The 18,625-nt window shown below is 45.7% G+C and overlaps 1 protein-coding gene across 2 annotated transcripts; it reads left to right on the forward strand.

The window, feature by feature from the left end:
- Window positions 1-1,390: 1,390 nt before the first annotated feature.
- Window positions 1,391-16,184, forward strand: Inhba (inhibin subunit beta A). Of its 2 annotated transcripts, XM_048337789.1 has the most exons (3): window positions 1,391-1,504; window positions 4,070-4,628; window positions 14,655-16,184. In XM_048337789.1, exons 2-3 carry the CDS (start codon window positions 4,241-4,243, stop codon window positions 15,539-15,541), a joined length of 1,275 nt encoding a protein of 424 aa, XP_048193746.1. In that variant the 5' UTR covers window positions 1,391-1,504; window positions 4,070-4,240; the 3' UTR covers window positions 15,542-16,184. The 2 variants fall into 2 exon arrangements, with proteins under 2 accessions (XP_048193746.1, XP_048193745.1); XM_048337788.1 differs by lacking the exon at window positions 1,391-1,504 and having other exon boundaries at window positions 3,973-4,628.
- Window positions 16,185-18,625: the final 2,441 nt, after the last annotated feature.

Raw genomic sequence — 18,625 nt, forward strand, 5'->3', positions numbered from 1 at the left:
TCAGGGTGGGAGTGGGGGGCGGAAATGACCTGGCTACCCTAGGCTGAGAGCGCATCTTTCGAGTCTGGTGTTAGAGATCCTGCGGTTCTGCACAGAGGGACAGGCTTCTGGGTCAGCGGCTCTTCACTGCCAGCCCTGTAACCTCAGATCTGCTCCGGGCCTCCCCTCCTGGCCTCCCCGTAACCCGTGCCCATGCTTCCTCTCTATCTAGCCCCAGAGACCCCACAGCAGCCAGGCTCTGTTGCCCACCACACACAGGAGCAACTCAGAGCCTTTCTAGTTTGCTTGTGGGCACAGTGAAAAGTTTATTTTATGCATGTTAAATCCTGCCTACAAAACAATATATCTGCTGGTATGGCTTCCATTAGCTTGTAACATTTGCACGTTGTCATGAGAACCTGGCTCAACAGGCTCCAGATTATCTATCTATCCATCTATCTGTCTGTCTATCATCTATCTGTCTGTCTATCCATCTGTCCACCATCTATTTATCATCTATGTATGTATGTAAGTACGTACCTACCTACCTACCTATCTATCTTTCAGGCCACCTTCCTTCTATCAGCTTGTCTGAGGGTTCCTTACCACTTAGTGATTTTCCTAAGACTGGCCAATATCCCTACCTCCCTCAACCTATGATTACCTCCCCAAAGTTCACTTATTACCTTTCTTTTTTTCACTATCATGTGGTATCTCTAACAATCTAGAAATCCTAGGGTTTGTAATCATATTTTTAGTAACTTAGGATGGGGTTCTACATTGCTGGGCAGTTAATTTAGGACACTCTCTGGCAGACAGTGACTATTTCCCAGGTTCTTGGTAATAAATGATTTATAATGGAGGTATTCAATTTCCAGATGGAATATAAGAGGGGCACCAGAGGCAAGAGCACCATTGTAGTATGGGGATACATATTTGCTGATTTCTTTCTCAGTGAAATAGCTTATTAAAAACTAATAACAAAATTAGAATCCCTCTAAAGCATATTAGGAATTGTCTTTCCACTGCAAGTAAACAAAACATTAAAGTAACGTTGTATATAGAAGGCAAGTTCATGAAGTCACAGATGTTTTCTGCAAGGATGTAAAACAACTCAACTATCCCCCGCATGAGTAGTTAGAAAGTACAATTTGGATACTCTTAGAACTCTAGCTGTTGCGTTGCAATTTTTAAAAATTAATTCATTACACTTACTTTTTTTTTGGTAAAAAGGAGACTCATCACAATCAGAGGACTCAATATCTCAAAAGGCAAAAGGGATTTCCATTAGATAATAAGTTATGAAATGTCTCACCCTGTAGAAACTAGTCATCTGGATGATGTCATATTGACTCAGCCAATCCCAAACAAAGCCCAGCCCTACTCTTTTGAGAGGTACCAATGTGTGAGGGTACAAATAAGTAGTACAGTATAAAACTTGCCAGTGCCAAGGCCATGAAGAAGAACTCCCACAGTTCACCACATGACACCCGAGCTGGCTGGTGAAGTGCAAGGCTCCACAGAGGTAAGGCTTTGCATTCTTGCTTATGGTTAGGTGAAGTACTTTCCCAACTTATAGATACTACCAGGGGGCATTGTGATTTGTTAAAATACTTTCTATTATTCCAGCAGGTTAATACTGTGGATTTTTATTTTTAATAGTCCTAGAGTATGCGAATAGATTATGTGTTTATACAACTCTCTCAGCACATATATACAAATACATATGCCAGAAAGAAAGCTATTTTTAAGAGTTCCATTTGCCAAACAGCAAGTCTAGGGAACACACACATACTTACATGCAGAGACAATCCAAATATTGATAAGTTGCTTTATCCAGATGCTATCTGAGGACTCTCGAGTTGTTTAGAGTCAGGAAACTTTTCATTCTATTTCAGACTGCCTTGTAAAAACTTAAATTAGACTACAAAATGCTTTGGGATTCCGTGTCTGTGCTTCCTTAAGAGGTGGCTTGATGTTAAGGAAGTTAGTATGAAGATATTTTACTAAACCATTAGGATGTACAGACTTCCCCCTTCCTTCCCCTGAGATCATCAGGTGGACAAAGTGTTATCAGTAATAGCTGAATAATGCGATGTTCCAGGAGCCAAAACTTGTAAGAAAGTGTGGCAAATACTTATTTTTTGTTTTTGTTTTTATTTTTAAGGAGGACAGGAGATAGGAATTCAGAAAAGCATTGCTACCTGACCAAGCTGTAATTTTAACTCAGTGCCACAATTCTCTCTCTTTTTTTCTCTCTCTCTCTCCTTCCTTGTACTCACATCTCATAGGTGCTTGTAGTAATTATACATGTTAACTCTTTTCTGCCCAAACTGCATGGTTAGACTAAAATACTAGGAGCCCACTGCTGTTAGAAACTGCCGGTATTTCCAAAACTAAGAAGGTTTCTGTATGGGAGAGAAACAGAGACAAGGAAGGCTTCACAGATGGAAACCTTCCTCCTCCTTAAAGATACTTCTGCAAGACGATAAAAGCAACAAAACAGAAAAATTAAAAGAAAAACAGAGGGGGGTTGAGGAATTCTATTCTCAAAAAGCTTTAGAAGAGCATTGTTAAAAACTGTTCATTTTTCTTGTTCAGAAAATACTAAAATCCATGATTTTTTTTTAATCTCTGAGGAAGAAAGAAATCAGTCAAGCAACCTGTGTGTGGATGTGGGGCTCTGGAGAGCAAAGCAGAGGACAAGCTGAGAAAGCCATCATGTGACAGAGACAAATAATTTGCCAATGTAGTTTAGATTCTTTCCCCATAGGGCCAGTTACTCAAGTGGTAAGACTACACTCTTTATGAAAGAATGTGGAAGATGAATTTTGTATTTTATCTGTGATCATTTATCTGGAAGCAAGGAGTGTTAGGTTATCGTGTGTGTGTGTGTGTGTGTGTGTGTGTGTGTGTGTGTGTGTGTGTTTTACAGACAGAATGGACAGTGAACCAGAGAGGGAAAATCACCTCCTTTTGTTACTGTGACTTATAAAGTTAGATGGCTAATGGTCTCATAGCTATTTTAATTTCTTGCTGAGCTACCACCAAGCTGGGAAAAGTAGAATTACATGACAGCCAGCAAAAGTTCTTCTGAGTTGCCTGCTACTCTGAACATTACAATATGAATGAATGGGGGGCAAAGGAAAATTTCTACATTCCAGCAGGCAGAGAAATCAGCTGGCCCCCAGCCCCAACTATGCCGGGTAGGGGGCTGGGGCCCTCCTCCCTCCCCTGACTCCAGCTACCTATGCACCCTCCCCATCCACCTGTCCTGCAGGTGGACCCTCAGTCATGGGCAGAGGCTAGCCTGGCCAGGTGGATGAAGCTAATGGGGGCAGGCAGGCCTTTCAATCAAGTCAGCCCAGAGCGCTGAGAAGGGTATGTGGTGTGTTTGCATACCACCACTGCTTATCCGTAGAGAAAGGAATAGGTAAAGCCAGGGGACAGGCAGAAAGAGGAAGAGGTAAAGCCAGGGGACAGGCAGAGAGAGCATCTCCCAAGCGGCAGAAGCAAGGCAAACGTGAAGGATTTATTATAGAGGGGAACGGGGAATTCAGGAGAATGGTGGTATTTGATGAGAGGTGTTTGAGAGGCAGCGAGGAGCAGAAGGAAGGCAGACTGTCAGAAAACCGTCGGTCCCTCCCCCCTCCCCCCTCCCTTCTCTTCCCTCCCTCCCAACACCGCTTTACTCACTGACAAACTCCCTCCCTCTGTGCTCACTCACTCACTTGGGGCCAATCCTCTCTCTCTCTCTCTCTCTCTCTCTCTCTCTCTCTCTCTCTCCCTTCTCCCTTCCCCCCTTTCCCTCTCTCTTCTCTCTCCCTCTCCTTGTCTCTCTCCCTCCCATTCTCTCCCAGTCTCTGTTTCCCCCCACCCTGTCTCTCCTTCCCTCCTTCCCTCCCTCCCTCCCTCCTTCTATCCCTCCCTCCTTCCCTCCCTCCCTCCCTCCCTCCCTCCTTCTCTTTTACTCGGAGACAGTCAGAACTCTGCTCTCTGACAGGCACCACTGGACAGCAGGGACTGTATTCAGAGAGGGGAACCTGCAAAGACAACTTCACAGAAAACTTTTTGCTTCTTCTTGTTCCAGAGAATTTGCTGAAGAGGAGAAGGCGAGAGAGGAGAGGAGAGAGAGAAAGAGAGAGAGAGAAAGAGAGAGAGAAAGAGAGAGAAATACCCCGATAAGAGTCCCCACCCGTGCGCGGAGGTGCGCGGAGACGCAGGGCCTCGGGCGGCCCCCACCACAAGTTTGGCAGGCAGGATGCCCTTGCTTTGGCTGCGAGGATTTCTGTTGGCAAGTTGCTGGATTATCGTGAGGAGCTCTCCGACCCCCGGGGCCGGGGGCCACGGCGCGAATCCCGAGTGCCCGTCCTGCGCGCTGGCCACGCTCCCCAAGGATCTACCCAGCACCCAGCCCGAGATGGTGGAGGCCGTCAAGAAGCACATTTTGAATATGCTGCACTTGAAGAAGAGACCCGATGTGAGCCAGCCGGTGCCCAAGGCGGCGCTCCTGAACGCCATCCGCAAGCTGCATGTGGGCAAAGTGGGCGAGAACGGGTACGTGGAGATCGAGGACGACATCGGCCGCAGGGCGGAGATGAATGAACTCATGGAGCAGACCTCCGAGGTCATCACCTTCGCCGAGTCAGGTGGGTGCGGGCGGCGGCGGCGGGGAGGGCCGGGCCGGGCCGGGGGCCGGGGCCGGGGCCGGGCGTTCGCCTTCATCCCGCAGCCCGACAGCCCGCAGCAGCCCGGCAAGCCCGGCAGCCCGTAGCCCGGCAGCCCGGCAGCCCGGGCGGGGACCTGGCGTCTTCCCGCGGGCGGGCAGTGTCTACCAGGGTGCGGGGTCGCGGGGCGCGCGGTGGCGGTGGTCCCTGCGGGGAGGCGGGGACGGGGGGGGTGGTGGTGCAGAGGACCGAGTCCACAGCACCCGAATCCGCACCCCTTGGAGCTGACATTTGGTGAACCCCGCCTGTAGCGGCTGGAGGAAGGAAGCCACCCAGCACTGGGGTCAGTCTGGAGCCGGTAGGCAGAGGGTCACGGGATCCCTGGCCCTGCTAGCCCGACCAGAGCAGTTGAGTGAAAGTTGGGCATTTCCAGGTACTGGGGGTGGGGTGGGTGAAGTAGCTCCCCTCGGAGGAGGAACCCATCCAAAGTTTCTACTAGGAGGTGAGAGAGAGAGAAAGAGAGAGGGGGGAGAGAAAGAGGGAGAGAGGGGAGAGAGAGAGAGAGAGAGAGGGGAGAGAGAGAGAGAGAGAGAGAGAGAGAGAGAGAGAGAGAGAGAGAGAGAGAGAGAGAGAGAGAGAGAGAGACTGCCAGCAGAAGGCCACAGAGGAACTCCCAGACTTAAACCTTCCCATGTAAAGATCTCCCCCGCCTGGATCCCCAGACAGAGGCAGGGCACTGGGTTCAGGGACTTCCTGGGGACAGTCATTTACCTTTATGATTATCTGTGTGTTCACGGCACAAACTAGGCTGCAGAGGGATGGGAAACATTCAAGTAGGAGTCACTTTTGAAAAGTGATTTTGACTTTCTGAATAATAATAACCATCAAAAGCCCAAAGAGCCTCTCCCTCCACAAATCCTGACTTCCAACGTTTTGTAAAGTTACTAAGGACTGTGCCAAGGAATGCAACCTTGACAAAACACTCTCAGATAACTCTGCTCAACTCTCCTCAGTCCTGAAAGGGAAGAGCCCTGATGAGTACACTGTAGCCATTGGCTCAGGACCACAGTAACCTGTTGCAGAAGAGAAAGGACCTGCCAGAAGTGTGGGCCACTGCGGGGTAGCCACTCTCTTTTTATGTGTCCACTCCTTAGGGGGTGGAGGCCCAGATCTCCCTGCCTGCACTGCAGCCCAAGCCCACTAGGCAGGCAGATGTGTTAATAATATGATACCTCCATCGTTATGACAGCCATGGTAATGCCATGCTAAAAACCCAGATCCTTTGCCAGATCCATTTTAGAAGAATATCATGGTGTTTTTGTTTTTGGGCGGGGGGGGGGGGGTTGATGCATATGGCTAGGAAAGTATGTGCTAGGACTACACAGCATTTTGTTTAAAAGTTTGTCACTGTTATAAACAGGGCAACACTCATAATTTCCAGTCCTGAAAACCTGTTGACTCAGATAATCTGTTTTCATGAAAACCATGTTCATAAGACCTGGGTATCCTTTTTTAGGGGGTGGGGGGACAAAGAGCCTGATGGCTGGCTTCCTGGACCGGCTATCTCTCTCTCTAGAAGTGCCTCTGAGTTAGGGAAAAACTTTCTATCCTGACTTCAGGAATGAAAGGATGCTACCTCTGGATGCAACACCCACCCCCACCCCCAACACAATCATGGAGGGAAAATGGGAAGCTGGAGTTTTCAAGTTGCTCAACTAGATTTCCTCAGCCTTCGGTGGTAGAGAGGTGGGGAACAACTTAGAATATTGGGCCAGAGATTCTGTTCCTCCCTGGACAGGAGAAAGGTGGTTCCTAGTCATCTGGCTTTCAGTGATCCTGGGCTAAATAGATCTGTGCCTCTGACCACTTGTGACTGCACCATGGACACCAGCAATGCGTCCTTCCTTCCAATGTCATGGGTTGGTATACAAGATCACTCTCTTGCCACCTAGAGACTTAGCAGTGAGAATGAGGCCATTTACATTCTATTTTACCGATGATCTTCTCCTCAGTGCCAGGCTTCCTGGCACTGGTAGGGGGTCTTATTAGTCTTGTACTTCCCAGGAGAGAAAATTAGATATTTTTAAAAAAGGTAATTGATTGGCCTTGCAAATTGACTGCAGCTGAGCGTGTGTGCTGGGAGTCTGAGCACCTTTACTTTGGAGTCTTTGGAGGGATTTATTGTAATTGCTTAATTTTTCTCCACTGAGAAGTTGCACATGCCAATTTCAAGTTGATTCAGTATCATTTCATCCATTTCGTGACTTCTGTGAGGACATTCTAGTCCCCTAATAGGACACCAGGCAAGCATTTTGTTATTGACTTTGCCTATCCAGGAAATACACTTATCTAAATAACTGTAGAGACTATGCAAAACTGAACAGCAAAAATCTGTCTTGTTGCTTTTGGAATAATTTAACTTTAGTAACATTCCAACTATGTGGAAAGTCAAGGTCTTTGGAGAATGGAAAAGGGCACGCATTTTTCTTTTCTTTGTAACTATTTGCACAACATAGAATAATAACCCGTTACCCATAAGCATACACTAGACCTGGCCTTGCCACCTGATCCTCCGTTAGCTGAGGCATGCATGCTTAATTTCTCCCTTCTCTCTCCTTGATTGCTGAATAAATCAACAAATCCATAGCCATTGAAGTGGAGGAAATAAAAAAGCAAAAATATCTCGAGACCCTTGAACTGAGTCAGTCTCATTGTGCTCAGGTAGAAAGCACCCCAACTTCGAGAAGTTGAGATGCTGAGTTATTATTGGCTAAGCAGCAAGGATTCATCATTCTAGGGCTCTCTGAATTATTCCCACAAACAAAAAGTGCTTTTCTGTTCTATAGATATCACCTCACATTTCTCCCCCAAGGTTACTGTGATCGGCACAAAGTCCCAAACCTCAACATTTATATCAAGTCCTAAAGGAAAGGTAATAGGGTGAGTTAAGCCGAGTCAACTATGACTTTATTTATCAGTGAAACCAAAGTCATTGGCCTTCTTGGCTATTGTGTCTTATTTGATCTTTTTCTGACTTGTATGTTCTTTGAGTAGCCGGTCAATCATTGTACAATAGCAGCCCTGACTGCCATCCAGATTCTTATTCTCATAACTAACTTAGCAAGTGATAGTTCTTATTACAGAAAGGATAAAGAAAAAAAAAAGAAAGGCAAATACACAAGAAATAGGTAATGCTCCCCTAGCGTAGTTGTTGCTGAAAGCAACTCATAAATCTCCCCTCTTGGAGGGGAGAATTTATACAGAAGATTTGAGTTAGAAATGTGCCCTGCCCAAGGAGGCACCTAGGAAGCTTGCCTGGATGGCTCGTTCTCCCTACCTACAGAGAAAGACCATCTCAAAGTGGAGTTGACTTTCACAGCTCCATTCCCCAACAGGCGCCTGAACTTGCCTGGGAATTACCCCTCACTCAACCTTTAGGTGCTTTGCACACTCTCCTCTGAATAATGGGGGGAAATGGCCACAAGAGGGCGCGTTCCAAAGAGTTTTGCTCTGTGTCACAGAATCTGGGAAAGGCAATGGTGCTTATTGGGAGCCCCACTCCACAGCACCCTACCCTCAGTGATCACCGCTTGCTTCCTGCTCACCCCCCTCATCCTTCTAAACAGTGAAGATTTTTATAGGATTCGAGGCCCAGAAATACTTGCAACATATCACATTAGACAGAAGGCAAGGAAACAGGGAGTGCTGGTGAGGATATAGGCAAGCATTCCAGAGTTCTATGGAAGGGAGAGGAGTGAAATTTCAAAATCAAACAAAACAGTAAATGTGACTGTGAATCATCAGAGATACAGATTTGAGTGTCTCTCTCCTATGGTTGCCTGGGCTTAAAACAACAACAACAACAACAACAAACAAAACAAATCTTCCATCTCCCCTGATTCTGTTCTCTAGTTCGTCAGCCATATCAACACATTTCCCCAGTGAGACAATGACAGGTGACTTTGAACAGGAAGAATTTTTTTTTTAAAGGCTATGTGTTTAATGCCTAGCAAGAGTGGGGAGTTCGGCTATAGAGGGTGCGTTGTTTCTAAAGAGAGGGTGTGGAGAGAAATGGTGCAGGAGGAAAGATAGGGGAAGAGATTGCTAGCTTATTATTATTATTTAGGAAGAAGTGTATATACTATTGTGGAGTTGGGACATATATCAGGGTAGAAATATAGTTTTCATGTTCGAAGAACTGGAGCTCCATCTTCCCAGGCACTTCGCATAAAAATTACATATTTATCTTGGCTCCTCTTCTGCTGAAAAAAAAATTCTGGAGCCTGCTATCTTAGCTATAGTTCACAATTTTTCATACTAGATTGATTCCTAGCTAGGTCTCAAATCAAAAGTGTAAAAGTTCTCAGGAACTTTCAAGAAGTCTCTGAAATCTTGTGGGTTGAATCTTGCTTGAGAGATGTTTCTATGTTTTTGTTTGTTATTTAGGAAGTTGAGACCCTCTTCTCTCCTCCTCCCCTCAAAAATTAACCTTTTTATCTTTTACTTTTTAATCAGAAGAGCAGTGGGTAAGGAATGTAGCTGGATCTTTACAACAATTCAAAAATGGATCCTAAGGAGAGATTTTTTTTATAAGGCTAAATATTTTAAAAAGAAAAAATGACCAAGGTAACGTATATAATGCAAGGTCTAGTTCTGCTGTGGGCAAGATCCCATACTGTAGGTCAGTAATTTTTAAAGACCTGCTTTGCTGCCTTTTGCAGAAACCTCTGGAAGCTTCTCTCAGTCTCTCTCTCTCTCTCTCTCTCTCTCTCTCTCTCTCACACACACACACACGCACACATGCACACAGTGCGTGGCAGTGAGTTTGCTGACTATATCATGATGGCGGATGGAAAATTAAAGTCACAGATGCATTTTTACAGCAAGGCTTCCCACCCGCCTGTGCTTCCGTAGTAAGCTTAAATGTACAGCCTAACTTTCCACATTGACTTAGAGCCATAGTTATGACGTATATAGATAGCAAAGGACAGCTTGCTTTTACCAGGACCCTGGCAAGGAAAACCCAACCCAATCAAACCAAAACAATGCATGAGAGCATTGCTGATTTCACTAGGAAAAAGAGAGAGAGAGAGAGAGAGAGAGAGAGATAATGTGTGTGTGTGTGTGTGTGTGTGTGTGAGAGAGAGAGAGAGAGAGAGAGAGAGAGAGAGAGAGAAAGAGAATCTGTTCCTATACCAGCAAACATGAAATACTGGGTCTTTGGGGTGTTGAGTAGCATTTGCATCTTAATGTGGGGGCTGGGAGCCACTGGGGGGGCTTGGCTGCTTAACCCTCGGCATGCCCTACAAGATTCAATTATGGGAAAAATCTGAAAGTAAAACAAAATGACCTTTCTTTCCAGCTTGGACAACCTTCCCTCTGACCAATGCTTCTACTACGTAACATTGCAAATATATTCCTTGCAAAGTTCCAGATCTATCCCTATCCTTTAATTTTTTTAAATTATTTCTTTGTACCATTCTTCTGTCTTGGGTATGAGTCCACTAGACTCACAGGGGCTTAGGCAATGCATGCAGTATTAGCACCCAGGTGGATGTGCGTGGGATTATCTGAGTCAATTACTCAGGCAGAACAGGCTGTGATACAAGTCTTGCTCATGAAAAGCCTTGAGTAAGGGGGAAAATCCATGAGAATGAAAAGAAAATGAGTGAAGGGATAAAAAGAATATTATTGGAGACTAACTAGGTAATGGAAGGTTTGAGAAGAAAGCAGTGCTCTCTGGCTAGCTCAAAACCCCGGTCCACACCTGTGCCCACTGCAGTGCTTGCTCTGGCAGAATTCTGGGAAGGCTTCCATGTTAGGATTTTAGAGCACTCAATATTGAAACCAATTCTGAGACGTATTAGAAATTGATCCTGAACCTCTTCCATTTTGCAAATGGTGATACATAAAGAGTTGCAGAGTGGGGCACCCTGACACTATTATTGCAGTGTGCTATTCTCAGGGAAGAGAACCGATGGACAAATTATTAGATTTTTTTTTAATCTCTAGAAAATTCAAATTGTAATATATTCCTGAAACCAACAGCCCTGATAACCACTATTTCCATGGTAGCTTTCATCCACCTCATTCTCCCCACCCACTTCTGCAAGGAAAGAAAATATAGATAGATAGATATGCACTGCTTAATAAGAATACAATAGAACTTGTAAAAATGTACCTGCACATGAGGTAGACATTAGGAAGACTTGAATCTCTCTCTTGCCCCTGTCCTTCTGAGCAGTAAGGCACTTTGGTGAAAGTGGATCTCAGTTTTATCTCCCCCACCCCCCGGTAAAATATCATGCAATATACAAACAGCAGTTCCAGAAATGGACAGCGAGAGAAGGAGGCGACAGGAATGTCAATTAGCAAGGGGAAAATCCAAATGTCAGAAATATGGGGGAGAGAGAAAGCAGGCAGGCACAATGAACCAGCTTTCTGTCCAGATCATTACAGAGATGCATACATCAGATCTCGGACTGGCCCACAACACACAGGCCATGCCAGGCCGTTAATGACTGGCCAGACAGCATGAAAGTCATTTTCAGATGACTCTCTGATCCTAATGAAACAGCACCTGACAGTTTGGGGTCCCCTCTAATGAGTGCTGTTTTTGTACAATCCTCTGTCAGGAACACTAAATCATTTGCCTCCGAGTACAGCTGCTGGTGGAGAAGGGGCGGGGCTAGAGCTCACGTTAGAATCCTGGGAAATGAGGGGCTGGCAGTCATGCAGGCTGTCGGACCGTAGCCCAGGACCTCCACCTTGCTGGCCCCCCAGTAGTGGTTTGCAGGCAGGTTGTCACTTGTTCTATTCTTAGTTCGTCCATGAATCCTCCTTCATTCCCACCCTGAGCTCTGGATTTATTCAGGGGGAGTCCTCAGTGTGTGCCCCATGCAGCCACCTCCCTCAACCCCCTGCTTGTGTTATTTTTCCCATGTGAGCTCTGTTAGGGGCTCTTTCTTAGAAAAACACAGCCCAACCTTGCACCCTCTGGCTTTTCTAAACCAGCAGCTACTCTGGCTCAGTCTGCACAGTGGCACCCTGTGTGGTGTTATTGTTTCCAAGTTGTTCTGCTTAGATACAGAAGGAAGCATGGTGGGTAACTCACTCCCCATGGTCAGGCCAGGGCAGGACAGGGCAAGGCAGGGCAGGACAAGGGCAAAGATGCCTCCCTTGGAATTATAGTGACCCCACTACATATTCCTTCAGGCCTGTGGCCTAGGTTGGTGAAAACTTTCCACCTTTCCCCTCTGGATCCAGCACCTTTAGAGTTTGCTGTTGGCTGCCATCTTAGATAGAATGATTACATTCTGTCAGAATCTTCCCTTTTGTTAAAAATAAGCAAGCCAGCATCAACAACAACAAAACAAAAAAGGGCCACTATCTCCTAGCAAAGGGCAATGTGGGATTCACTTGGTTCAAAGTCATCCTGTTTCCTAATGTCAGGCTGCTTTCCTCACTCCCCATCCCCTCTCTGGTTTCTATGAAATCACAAACTCCTCTCCATTATACATTTCAACTCTGGCCTGAATCCCTAAGCGAGCTCAGAGTGGGAAACGCTCCCAGCCACCATGGCCGTCGTGGTGGCAGGCTTACAGGGCAATGCCCAGGGCCCTGAGGGCCCACATACCACCCTCTTGGTCCTAGTCTTTGTGAATCCACCACTAGCACCATCACAGTTTGCGGAGTATGTTAAATTAAGAACAGAATCGACAGTGCACCATGCACAGGAAAGCCTGCCTTCTGCTGCAGAGAACTTGAAACTGTGCCTAAAATTTATAGTACCGTAAACATCCCGGGGCCTCCGGATAAGTACAGCTGGATTTCCGTCAGCTATAGACATCCAAGCAGGGACATTCTCTCAGGGAGCTGGGTGTCCAAGACGACTTCTTGAAGATTGTTCTCACATTTGTAGCCGGAATCTGCGACTAGCAGACCCCCTGTAAGTACTAGACACAATACCCTGGATCTGTGACTAGTAGACTCCCTCTAAGTACTATACACAGTACCCAGGATCTGTGACTAGCAGATGTCCTGTAAGTACTGGGCACAGCACCCAGGATCTGTGAATAGCAGAACCCCTGTAAGTACTAGGCACAGTACCCAGAATCTGTGACTAGCACTTGTAAGGATTAGACCCAAGGTTTGGTGAGAGAGGACTTGTTTCTTTATACCGTCAAGTACTAAGTCTGATAGATGGAAAATATTTGATGAATTCAGAATTCTAGTCTGGGCTAGGTGCCTGTAATCCTAGCTACTCAGGAGGCTGAGATCTGAGGATCCTGGTTCCAAGCCATCGGGGGTCGGGGTGGGGGCAGAAAAGTGTGTGAGACTCTGATTGCCAATTAATTGGCAAAAACCCAGAAGTGAAGTAGTGGCTCAACTGCTAGAGCACCAGTCTTGAGCATAACAGCTAAGTAACAGCATGAGATACCCCCACTACAGCTATCTGCCTCTGATAGTCAAAGAGGCTGCACATTAACTATGTAGGTACTCACTGTGAAAAGAAAAGGAAAGAGGCAGCTTTTAAAGTTAGGCTGAGGTAGAACCCAGGTGGTGCCCGCCCTGAAGTAGGAATGTCTGCACCCATGTAAGGTGAGAAGCTGCTGCTATTTGAGATAGTTTTGAGCTCACCTGGTGTGCTCTAAAGATAGAAAAGCCAAAATGGAGGGATTCCGAGGTAGGAGGTGGCTCTCTTAATTAAATATAACTCAACGCAAAGGCTGCCTCCATTTTAAAATCAGCAATCAAAGTAATTACCTACTCTATGTTAATCACTGAATTATGTCAGGGGAAGAGCCAAAGACTTTAGACCTCAAGTATCTGATATGGGGTGGGGGGGGGGGGGTTGGCACAGAGGAGACAGAGGGATGGCTTTGAGAGAAAGTGTGGTCCAGAGTTGAGGTTGGCATCATGAAAGTGTGGGGCAGAATCTTCTAGATAGAGAGAATGGTGGGTGCTCCTCTGTCCCCCTGCAGGCAAGGGGCAGGGGCTGCCTGGGAGTTGCAGCTGAAGGCAGGCATGGTTCTGGCAGAGCCCCCAGTTTGGAGTAGCTCTGATGGATGCTGGGCACAGCTGGATGTCAGGAAAGGAAGTGAGGGGCGTGTTTCCTGATCCCACTCCCCCTGGGGAGCCTGATCTTCAGCTGCTCCATGGAGAGATGACTGGAGAAAGACTCCTCTCGGAAAGTTGTGGAAGGGACCCAGGAAAGTGGTGACTGGAGCGAGGCAGGGCAGTGACCTGGAAGAGCAGCTGCCACTGGTGTTCCTAACAGCAACACAAGGGAGGCCTGGTATATCTTTCCGTCAGGACAGAGATTTCTGTAGCCCGCAGGAGGTTACACAAAAGGGAGCCATGATTCCCATTTTATAGAAAATGAAACTGAGGTTAAGAAGAAATCAGTCACTGACACAGAACCCCTGCCAGACTCTCCTTTTTTCTTTGTTTTTTTCTCTAACAAAGGTCTGCAGATGTTGTTTGTACAGGTCAAAGAAGAAATACTTTAGGCCTTGTAGTTCTCTTTTGTAACCATTCAGTGCCGTGGTTGGAATGCAGGCAGGGCAGCATATAAAAAGTCGAACATACCTGTTTTTAAGGCTCAGAAGTGATTTCTCTTTGACCATATGACCATGTCACAGCTGGCAGGGCAGCATATAAAAAGTCGAACATACCTGTTTTTAAGGCTCAGAAGTGATTTCTCTTTGACCATATGACCATGTCACAGCTGCCCCGACGGCGGCCTGGTCCTTCAGGCTTCTGCCCTGCGGGATGTGATTTGCCAACTGTGGTTTAAGATGTTGGTGACTGAGGTTCTGTCTTGCCTGGAATTAGTGAGTAGACGTGAACACAAAGAAACCAGTCCTTTGCCATTAACAGATGCCCTGGCAATAAGGAAATGACACCCACATCTTGACCAAGCCACCCTGCACACCGACAGGTACAAGCCCCCCCCTTTCCCACCCGGCTCACACCCGGTTCTCTTCTGCTGTGTTTTCTCTCTAGGCACGGCCCGAAAGACGCTGCACTTCGAGATTTCCAAGGAAGGCAGCGACCTGTCGGTGGTGGAGCGGGCAGAGATCTGGCTCTTCCTTAAAGTCCCCAAGGCCAACAGGACCCGGACCAAAGTCACCATCCGCCTGTTTCAGCAGCAGAAACACCCGCAGGGCAGCGTGGACGCGGGGGACGAGGCCGAGGAGGTGGGCTTCAAAGGGGAGCGGAGCGAACTCCTGCTGTCGGAGAAGGTGGTGGACGCTCGCAAGAGCACCTGGCACATCTTCCCGGTGTCCAGCAGCATCCAGCGCTTGCTGGACCAGGGCAAGAGCTCCCTGGACGTGCGGATTGCCTGCGAGCAGTGCCAGGAGAGCGGCGCCAGCCTGGTGCTCCTGGGCAAGAAGAAGAAGAAGGAGGAGGACGGGGAGGCGAAGAGAAAGGACGGAGGCGAGGGCGGCCCAGAGGAGGACAAGGAGCAGTCCCACCGGCCCTTCCTCATGCTTCAGGCCCGCCAGTCCGAAGACCACCCACACCGCCGGCGCCGGCGGGGCCTGGAGTGCGACGGCAAGGTGAACATCTGCTGCAAGAAGCAGTTCTTCGTCAGCTTCAAGGACATCGGCTGGAATGACTGGATCATTGCGCCCTCGGGCTACCACGCCAACTACTGCGAGGGCGAGTGCCCCAGCCACATCGCGGGCACCTCGGGCTCCTCGCTGTCCTTCCACTCCACCGTCATCAACCACTACCGCATGCGTGGTCACAGCCCCTTCGCCAACCTCAAGTCGTGCTGCGTGCCCACCAAGCTGAGGCCCATGTCCATGCTCTACTACGATGACGGGCAGAACATCATCAAGAAGGACATCCAGAACATGATCGTGGAGGAGTGCGGCTGCTCCTAGCTCCCCGCGGCGCCGCCCGCCTGCGAGGGGAGAGGGAGCCCGAGGTGGCCGCAGGGGATGGTGGTGGCGAGCGTGAAGACACGCGTGAGGTTTCTGAGTGCAACGCCCAGAAAAAAATAGCAATGTAAAAAACCAACAACAAAAACCCCAACAACAATAAAAACACACAAAAAAAGAGTGCAAACTAAAAGCAAACAAAATCTGATGAAACAGATGAAGGAAGATGTGGGGAAGAAAAATAATCCTTAGCCCAGGGCTCAGAGATGAAGCAATGAAGGAGACAGGGACTGGGAGGGGAATGGAGAATCGTGTACCTTTCATTTCTTCCAAAATCAAACTGATGCCATCAGTTGCTTCAATGCGGTCTTGTCCTCTCCCCCCGCCCCTGCATTTCTCTTGTGAGCCTCCCCATCTGGTCCAGACTGCAGTAGTGCAGGCTGGCACAACCCAAATCACGTCTAGAAAGCCATGAGTTTGAAAGGGCCAGTCCCACTCAATTACCCAGGTCATAAGTGTGTCTGTGGGACGCAATCGGTGTGTAAATCAGCACACATACATACACACACACATTCTGATCAAACGACACAATGCAGCAACACTTCCTTTTTTTCTGCACCATTTTTACAAGACAAAAAGAAACAGACAACAAAACCAACATAGAAAATGAAAATTGAGAACAAGAATGAGAAGAGTAAAAAGATCAAAGACAAAAAAAATACCAAGTACATTTCGTTAAGGTGCTTATGATCTTAGAACTATGCAACCTAATGGGTTTGAAACTGTTTACCTGAGAGAGAACAAAAAAGAGAGACTTTTTTTGTATTGGAAGTAACCTGATTAATTTTTATTTTCTTCAAGGAGAGATACTTGAAAGGAATATGTTTGTCCATCTGTTGGATCCAAACATTTCTATATTTTGTAAATGTTGTTTTTTTTTTTAATCGTTTACCTATTTGCACTACAATGGTGTTTGACCTGTCTAATCCTTATTTAACAAGTATTTTCTTTGGGGGGGGTGAGGGTGGGGTTTAAGAGCTGCACTTAATGTGAGCTTAAAAGAACTGCTACAGCACACAAAATAGCTATTTTTATTATTATAATTATAATTATTATTATTATTTTGTACCTTAAAAAATAGACACATACACCAAAGACATTTGTGTGAGCCTTTAAAGAGTCTGTCTGTGGTTGGATTCATTCTCCATGAAGGAGTCAGGGGTGGAGGCTGGAGGTTGAGGAGGTCGAAGGTGTTCAGGCTTCAGAGACTTTTGAGAAGTTTGGGGTGTTGACTGTCCTTACATCCATGGAAGAGGACATTTCATACTGGATGCACAGTAGTTGTACACTGTGGGAAATCAAGTTCCATCAAGGTCATGAGACTACATGCTTGTATGTGTATATATACATTGCTCATGCATTTGCATTCCTGAGTGTATATATACATGTATTGTACCATGTCCATACACATTTTAAGCACTTCAGGCTGTCTTTATTTTTTAAATGTTCTTAAAGCAATGAATGTTTGTGTGCAAAACACAGTATTTTAAAGAAGGAGATCTGATAGTGTTCTTTTTTTTCTTTTTTTTTTGTTTTGTTTTGCTTTTACTTGGAATTAGGTGGGCACATTTCAAAAATTCAGATGGGAAAAAAGCCTGAAAATTTTCAGAGACTACTCAGCAAGGCCCTCTTTAAATATACAGGGATCAAATGCTCTCCTCCTCTTTCTTGCTCCTTCTTCCTGAACGCCCCCCCCAACCCCATGGGGAAAAGTTGTCCCCTGTGGGGAAAACAGGATGTTAATTAAAACTGTGGGCTAATTTTTTTAAATTTATATTTATTAATCAATTGGAATCAATCTTAAATCAGAAGCTTTTTGGGAAAAAAGAAGATAATCCTTATGCCAGAATAACAGATGATTTTTTTTTTTCTTTTTAGTGGCTAAAGCCACTGATTGTGAAAGATGTCACTTATATACCTGCTGGGCTAAGAAATGTTGCTGTTACTGGTTAAAAAAATAAGCAATCGAAAGGCAAGTGTTAAAAACTATAAGAGTCAATGAAGGGAACAAAGGCAGGAGTAAGGGCAGTTGTACAAATCTCTAATAGTTTAATTTACAGCCAAAACTCTTGATGTCTGAGTTGGTATGTATTATGCATATATGAAAAGGAAAGAAACTCCCTTCTCCTATAAATATAAAAATCAATGCTTAAAGCTAAGTTTCTAATTTATTCCAGTATTTTGCTTGCATAGAGCAGCTAAGTTATTCATTTATGTGCTATTTAAAATACAGAGCCTTATTTTTATTGACTTGTTGGAAGTGGAAAATCTTTAAAAAAAGAAAAGCTTTAAAAATTCTAATTGAGAAATTTAGAAATATCACATTCACCAGTGTTTTCTAAAATATTGATAATTTAGCCATATGTCAATGCATAGATTTTTTTAGCCATATGTCAATGTGTAGATTTTTTAAAAAAAATGTCATTGTGGGGAAATGAACTGTATGAAGTTAAATATTACAAAAGATTGTTTAGTTTTTCTTAAAAAAAATTTTACTAAGTCAGTGTAGTATGTAACATTAGGCTATGTGCAGACAGACACACTACTGGGCAAATATCCTTAATATGTTCTAGGGGCCAACTTTGTCTTTCAGAAGAAATATAACATGAACTTCATGACATGCCCAAACCTGGGTTGTAATTATGGACCATTCATCTTAGCTGAGAGGGATCCATCTTCAACTTTGCCAGTTTTTATGGAAAAGTTTGAGGATTCTTTGATGGTTCTTTGGGACTGAAATGAATACTGGAATCTTTGGAACTTGTGTGAGGTCATAACTGTCTGCCTCAGCAGTGATGATCAGGGCCACAGGCATTGACCAAGATAGCTAAGTGTAGATCTCATTCATCTCAAAGAAAGCTGCCATCTTTTGAAGCCCATTAAGTCTTACATGGACTGGGGGTGTGGGGCAGATGGGTTTGATTAGTGGCTGTAATAACTGAAAACAGTGAAATCAATTCCATATGACAGTATTTTAATTGGATATTAAGTGATTTCGTGGCTGCACAGCCACAAACTTAAATTTGT

The sequence above is a fragment of the Perognathus longimembris genome, chromosome 2 (assembly GCF_023159225.1).
Source record: "Perognathus longimembris pacificus isolate PPM17 chromosome 2, ASM2315922v1, whole genome shotgun sequence".
NCBI classification, from domain to species: Eukaryota; Metazoa; Chordata; class Mammalia; order Rodentia; family Heteromyidae; genus Perognathus; species Perognathus longimembris.